The sequence below is a fragment of the Sphaeroforma arctica genome (assembly GCF_001186125.1).
Source record: "Sphaeroforma arctica JP610 unplaced genomic scaffold supercont1.1373, whole genome shotgun sequence".
In the NCBI taxonomy this organism is placed as follows: Eukaryota; class Ichthyosporea; order Ichthyophonida; genus Sphaeroforma; species Sphaeroforma arctica.
In genome coordinates this window covers 4,414-12,025 of record NW_014039185.1, presented here as the reverse complement: position 1 = coordinate 12,025, position 7,612 = coordinate 4,414, and the positions used below count along the sequence as shown (strand labels likewise).

The 7,612-nt window shown below is 40.6% G+C and overlaps 2 protein-coding genes across 3 annotated transcripts; one reads left to right on the top strand and one right to left on the bottom strand.

Moving 5' to 3' along the window:
* The first annotated feature begins 4,423 nt into the window (after positions 1 to 4,423).
* Positions 4,424 to 5,656, top strand: SARC_10750 (hypothetical protein). Its single transcript, XM_014295196.1, has one exon. It carries the CDS (start codon positions 4,464 to 4,466, stop codon positions 5,313 to 5,315), a length of 852 nt encoding a protein of 283 aa, XP_014150671.1. The 5' UTR covers positions 4,424 to 4,463; the 3' UTR covers positions 5,316 to 5,656.
* Positions 5,657 to 6,540: 884 nt separating this feature from the next.
* SARC_10749 lies at positions 6,541 to 7,483 on the bottom strand. Of its 2 annotated transcripts, none has more exons than XM_014295195.1 (2): positions 7,204 to 7,483; positions 6,541 to 6,808 (listed from the first exon to the last, which is right to left on the bottom strand). In XM_014295195.1, exons 1-2 carry the CDS (start codon positions 7,448 to 7,450, stop codon positions 6,633 to 6,635), a joined length of 423 nt encoding a protein of 140 aa, XP_014150670.1. In that variant the 5' UTR covers positions 7,451 to 7,483; the 3' UTR covers positions 6,541 to 6,632. The 2 variants fall into 2 exon arrangements, with proteins under 2 accessions (XP_014150670.1, XP_014150669.1); XM_014295194.1 differs by having other exon boundaries at positions 6,541 to 6,784.
* Positions 7,484 to 7,612: the final 129 nt, after the last annotated feature.

The following is a 7,612-nucleotide window of genomic DNA, read 5'->3' as shown; positions in this document are numbered from 1 at the left end:
TGTAGATCTATAATACCTTTTTTGGGTTCTAAATCTGTATCTTCGCTTATATCCAAGCAGCCACCTACATTCCGAACACTCAAGGTCTCAACGCCCAGCCGAAGGGTTGGCAGTCCCAACGGCACACACAGTATTGTGCGAACACCCGCACCAGCCAAACCCTCCGCAACACTAGAAAAGGCTCTGAGAAATCTCAGCCTGGACTGACGCGACCCAACAATGGAATCACAATTGAATCGGTTTATTATGATATTCGGTTATGTTGTACATGACATCAATAAAGTTGAAGTATTAAAATACAAAACAGGTATTCTAAGCAGGCATGAACAATAAAGAAACATTATGTTCGAGCTCTGCGGTGGATGCGGTACTGCTGGAAGTATAGTGTTAATGAACGATACTCATCGGCACAGCATTCTAACAGACAACTATTGATATTCATAAAACATATGGTTTTAACAGCCACGGCTATCGACATAACAAGGCAACTTAGGGATACTGTCATCGACAAGTCTTTTTAACAGCTACAGCTATTTATCAGCTACATAATACCAAAGGTTAGCGATACTCATCGACAGATGTTTTTGTTTGGCATAATGCTAAAATTCAGAAATACTCATTGATAGGTATGTATAATAGCAACAGGTATTGGTATAGTATTATGTAAATAGGTGTAGCTTATATGTAAATAGGTGAGGCTGTTAGAACATCTGTCTTAGTGATATTCTCATTGGCATATTATTCTAACAGCTGCAGCTAACTCATCAAAAACTTGGTGATACAAATCGATAAGGTTTCTAATAGCCGCAGCTATTGAAATAGCACTAAAATTCGGACAACGACAATATTCTTGTCCGATTGGCTATGTATATGCATATAATCGAATGTAACACTTTTAAAAGGGAGTGCAAAATTGAGCACAACATAATGTATTTACAAGCTACAGGTAAATATTTATTTCTTTATGAGTTTGGTCGATGTAAAAAATAATTTTGTTTTGTTTTTAAAAAACCAAAGAAATATATATATATGTATACATATGTACATATTCAGCACTTTTCGTTTATTACGATGACGACATGTTGAGACCGTGGCACACTACTTCACTACGGCGACATGTCCGGACAGCACGTCTTTTATTACAGTTAGAAGTCCGATTATTATCCTACGAGGACTTATTGCGATATGTCGGAAATTACTCAAATTAGTTTGCTACGAATTCATAGCTTTGTCGTATACCAGGCCAGGTTTTTAGAAAAACAATATATATAAATATATAATTAAATACATTTTTTTATATAAAATCCAAATAAATATAATTCCCAGAGATTTTGTTGATAAAAAAATAGAGTTTGTTGACAAAAAAATTAATAATCTATTTACAATTTTACATAACCAAAAATAATAATAAATAAAAACACATATGTACTCAACGATTCCCGACTCCTCGAGTCGTGGCTCCTGACTCAGTCCTTGTCCAACTTCCAAAGTTCCACTCTAACTTCCACGACCCAAGCCAACAGCCAACCGCCGGCCACGAGACTGATCCAAACTCCACAGAATCCACAGTCCACAGTCCACACCCCACGGCCAGTATACCACCGTCACCACTCACCAGGCGTCACGTCACCTATCACGGTCACAAATGGCTGTGAAGCATAGCCTCCTAAATCAAACATAGAAAGCTAGGTGTGAAAGCATTAAGTAGCAGGAGCCAGTACTGCGCAGTCCAGCATTACCAGTACTAGGAGTCCCAGACTCCTCACTGCAGATAGTCCTCAGTTGGCTATGGTGCACTCTGCAGTCTGTACTCGCTACTCAGCTCAGCACTTGAGCAAGTATCGTAAATCAGCCTACCATACATACATATCTGCCTGCGGCCAGCACCCCCAAGAGCTTAAAGGCTCCCAACTCCCCACTCCCCGGGCCCAGGGCCAAGGGCCAGGTTGTATCATCAGCAGTTGTCCGACGGTCTTTCTCATAACCCTGTACTCTAATGAGTCTCAGTCCTCACTCATCAAACCTCTCTACTCTAGTCTGCCAGTCCAGGTCTATCAGCCCAGTCCTACTCTACTAAGGCAGGGCCACATACTGCATAGAAGTGAAAATTCAAAATATTTATGTGGCTGATTTGAATTTCATAGCCTAAGGCTATGCTGATTTCATAGCCTTCTAAATTGAACAAGGATACACTGATTTGTTTTCTTTTTCTCTTCTCTTGTGTGAATAGACTTCAGTCACTGTGAGACAGTAACACTGATGACGCACAATGTACATAGAGAAAGAGCATGACATTGCCGAACCCGACACAGGTTGCACTACATTGAATTGGCGTGATTTTTAATTAGGAATCACTGACGCACTTTTTTATCCCGTTTAAAAAAAACAGTATTCACTGATGTATTTTTTTATTCCAGCCTTGTGCACTCCTGCGTAAATATAAACTATCAGTTCCTCACAAGACCATTTTTGTCTATAAAAAAAACAGACTTCATGTTTCAAAAGATTTAAAAAGGATGTGTATCAAACATACTCATAGCCTTCTTCTCAAATAGACTCAGATATAAAAAACAAAAAATACAGCCTTCTAAATTAGACAAAATAATACATGTAAATATGTAGTAAAACTATTTTGCCCTGCTGAGTGCAAAGTACGATGTTGGAGTGTAACTGAAACTCAGAAGCTATAAATAGTAGATTCATAATTACATTTGTAAGATTCTATGGAATCTAGCTGAACTCGGTGAATTGCTTACTCCTTTTCAGCAATCTGTAGTAAATAGTATATATAATCGTATTATTGGATGATGAACTTCAGAACAAGATAAAAAAAAAGTGCTGTTGCATTTCATTCCTATTTCGTCACATATATTTTATCCAGAGTTGGATTCTTGCTGCTCATATATATCAATTTTCAAATATAATTGAACAAGATCATTAATAGAACTAAACTGGAAGTTGATTTGTTTTGAAATTAGATTGTAAAATTTTTCTCTCTCAAAGCAAAAAGAGTCATTACTCAATAGATTTAGAGAGGCCTCTGTTTTGTGTAAATACAGAGGTTTTTGTCGTCTTGATTGTTTTTTCAAAAAACAAAACAAACAATCTGGAGAAATCTTGAAACCACCATAAATAGAGCCACCTACACACGCCACCACAATTAGTGCAACCTACACTTCCCACCTACGAACAGATATGTTCTAGCCGATCAATGGGTCCCAATTTTGAATTTTGGCACTGTTAGTGTCAAGTTGACACCCGACACCAACTGGCATGGCCAATATGGGGGGCACAAACCTCGGAACTTATTGTGAATCATACCTGTTATCTATATCTCTTTCTCGCCCCCCTCTCGTGCTGAGCTGATGCGCGGGCGCCGATCAGCATTGTAGCTTTCTTTAATCACACAGACGGGAATGTTTACAACGTAGCGACAAAGCAGATGAAGAGACCAAGGCCCTGGGGGGAGGTTGTGCACGATTAAGCATAGCAGAATCTACTGAGTCAAGCAAGGTATACTGGCGCCTCAAAGGCCACGGGTTGCTACATCACGGTGTATTTCTAGCAGTCTCTCTAGTATGTTTTGGCTGGAGATGTTTGTGTCTATCAGATATTTAATATTGCAAATCCAAAGTTGGAAGAAGACAAAGCCCACCCTCATTCTCCCCCACCCCCCCTACACACACAAATATGAATATACCCTATTTTTGGACTGTCCGTCATCTTAAGATATCTGACAAAAAAATCTTAAGATCCCGGGACCGGCTATGTGACCGGCTATCGAAGTGTCTGGTAACTTAATATGCCTCCATAATTTGGAGGGGGGCGAGAGCGGGGCGCTTAATTTGCTGGGGGCGAGAGCGGGACGCTTATCCGAGGAAGTCTTAGTGGGGCGCTTAACGGAGGGAGTCTTAGTCGGGCGCTTAAGTGTTACATAGGCGTAACACTTCAATAACAGCCGTTGTCTTAAAAAAGAGTCCTCTAAATATTTATGTACATATGTACTGTAGTCTGTACTGTATGTACTAGTCTGTAGTCTGTACTGTACTATTTTTTTTCCATTTTCACTTCCTTTTCTATTTATTTTGTAAAACAAAATACACGTGTCATATTTCATGTCTATAAATGTACTTTTTTTGGACTTAAAAGTGAAATATAGGAGTTTAACTTTTTTTTCTTGAATGTACAACAGTGTAAATTATATATTGACCATGTGCTTCAACGACGACAGATTCTTCCATCTTCTGAGTGAAGTTCTTACTCTATTGCATTTTCAGGTCCGGTGACCGGTCTGCAACGCTGGAAGTCTCACTGTCCCACAATCCAAATAACTTTTCGACAACTTGAAAATTTAGAACTGGAGGACTTGGGGAACAGCGGCTCGGCCATATATCAGTTAGGTTGTGCGTGTATTGCGTATAAAGGGTAGTAGATTCTATATTTTACTTCACTCCTCCAACACGATGTTCAAACTTGTAAGCATTTCGATCTTGGCTTCCGTTGCAGCAATGGGAATAGTGCCTCACGAGGGTGAGCCTCTTGCACAAGGCTTTGAGAATCGCGTACGAGGTATTCTGCCCAGAAACCAAACACTTGATGGTGACGAACCACAGCCCCGATTTTTTGGCATCTTTGACGAGGACTGGGAATTCTATGATTACGTTACCGAAACAATCAGCTCATGGCTTGAGCAGAAAACCCTTGTCGCTGCTGGGTTTGTTAGTGACCCGTATCCTTATGAGTTCGGCAGTGATGCTTTCAAGGTTCAAATTCACGATGCGGAATGTTACGTTGTAGTCCAGGCGACCGACAGTTTGTCCGACTGGATCTCCAACGTTCAGTTCTTTAAATCCAATTATTATTATGATGGTCACTACGTGGGAACAGCGCATAGTGGGTTTGTAGACGCGTATAATACATTCGCAGCGACGGGTATGCATGAGATGGTCAACCGTTTATGCAGCAACGTCAACCACATTAATTTCGTGGGTCACTCGCGCGGAGCAGCAATTGCTACTCTACTTGCCACTTCATATCACGTGCATTCGCGCTTCACTGTGGATTTGTTCACGTTTGGAGCACCTCGGATATTGGAAGATGCGAGCTCAGATTTATTTCACCGCGCCTTCACACAGGTGCGTGTGATGAATAACGATGATCCGGTGACAGCCACGATGGGCTTATACGGGAAACACTTTGGGCTTGTTGTTTGTCTCAACTGTCGCGAGACTGAGCGAGATAGCTCTGAAAATGGCAATCCTTTGAACCATAAAATGACAAATTACCTGGGCACAATCAAAAAGGTTTTTGGGTGAAAGTCGACAAAAGGAGAACGCAGATGGATTACAATATAATTTACGCACTCTCTTGAGACCTTGTGGGAAAGCAGTTTGTATGTAGATCTACTTAATACCACGAGTACTACGACCCAAGTACATGACAGCGTTGCTATGGGTATGGTCTATTTTCTTATACTAAGGATGCGCATTCTCTGGCTGAGGTGTTTTTAGTGGCAGCGCATACGATTTAGTGTTAGTCTATAAACTACAATTTACCGCACTATGCAACTCCCTATGCAATTTTTTTTGCCATAGATGTAGCTTTTTTTGTTAAAAAATACGACCAATAAAGTTAAAACCTTTGAAGAATGCACGAGATTCTTTGCTAAAGAAGTTGTATCAGGTAGCACAATCCGAATCGGTAAAATTCCGTTGATCCTGATAGATACAATTCGGTTTTTGTGTTCAATATAATTCATAAGAGTTACAAAAGTTTTAATAGTTCCAAGTAAAATATAGTATCCAATGCAAATCGGGCGTAGTAGCAGTACATGTTTTATGCACATAAATTCCATTTATATCGTCATTGTACGAAAAGCGAAGCAGTAGAGCAATAGAGAACTAAAAATATGTGGCAAAGTGCACCTTTACCAGAGGGCTGTATAGGGGGTGTAGTGTGGGCCACTCTGAGCTATTTAAATATTAACTGTTTCGGAAGTATAGTACCTCGTTCCAGATACAATCTACGCAAGTACTGACTACGACTTATTGTGTATTCCAAAATAACCTTTTTGATGGTGATCCAAACACGTTGCAACGCAGACTTTAATATTTGCTGATACCGATTTTAAGACAAACTTTGATATTCACTGCTAAATCCTACAACCCCTTAAACCCATGTTCGCGAAACTAAAGCGTTTAGCCCTAGAATATATGTTCACCAGCACTTCAAACCCTCATCAGGGTTGAGCCGCAAAACAGCATTGTTTACTGCTGGGAATGCGTAGTACGAACCACAGACGGGGTTGTTGAATAGTACATCATTTGGAACCGAGTGAGCCTGTTATTAATATAAACGCTAAGCTACAGTCATGGCCATCTTGGTCCGTTCAGCCATATTCTCATTCGTCCAGATAGGCATGCTACAATAGCACATTTGCCTAACGTGCTACACTGCACTTCACACCAACTACATCTAAAACAATATTCAGTACACAATAATGCTCAGCTTCTGTACACAGAGAACGAATGCCACACACCACACGCAATAGACCTATGCAATAATTTGCCGTAAATACGTATTGATTTATTGAACATCCCCACAAGAAACCCTAAACCATAAGGCCTAGACGTCTATTTATAGCTGTCCAGGATCCCAGAAAGTAGCGCGACCAGATTGGTATTGCTACTACGGGTCGCTCGTTGTATGCAGTCCTGCACATGCGTTCGTTTGGTGTAGTTGTTGCCTTGCAAAACGTTGAGGTTGTTGATGATCTTGCGTGTATCTGAGGGGAGAAAACAAACAAGCACTACACATGAGCTTAATAGCAGAACAGACTATGAATATATAGACCAATCAAGTGAGCCCCTTGGATGTAGGTTTGAAAGTGCATTCGTTTGGTGTAGTTGCTGCCTTGCAAAACGTTCAGGTTGTTGATGGTCGTGCGTGTGTCTGGTCCGAAAAACAAAAACAAAATCTACACAAGTATGTATAATAAAAAGGTTTAAATATCAACCAATCAAGTGTGTTCGTCTGATGGGGTTATCGCCTTCTACGATGCTGAGTTTGCTTATGATAGTACACGAACCTGGTGAAAGCTACCAATTTAACACTAGAAATGGGTATGCCAATGCGTTTAAATACCAACCAATGAAATACATCAGTTTATACAGTTATTGTTGTACATAGACAACATTTGCTTACCAGGTGTTGGCTTTTCGATCTCCGTTGCAATCACTCTCATGATTTCCCTGTTGTTATCCTCGGCTGGCGAGGCACTCTTTACACCTCCCATTGACGGAGCGCTTTTAGGCCCATTTTTTGGCCCCATACTAGACCCCATAGTAGGATTCCCGGGCCTTACTGCACCCGGTGCCATCATGGGCCTGGGCCGAACTCCGCTGGTAGCGTTAGGTATGGACGGCGAAGATTTGCGCACGCGTTTCACCATCGGTTGTCGGGGGGTGGTAGATGGCGCTGTGGATGTCAAAGTGTTTCGTACGGTTTATATATATATATATATATTTGGGTTTAAATGTGTGTATTTCATTCGCACACACACATATCTATATATATATACATACATACATACATACATACATACATACACACA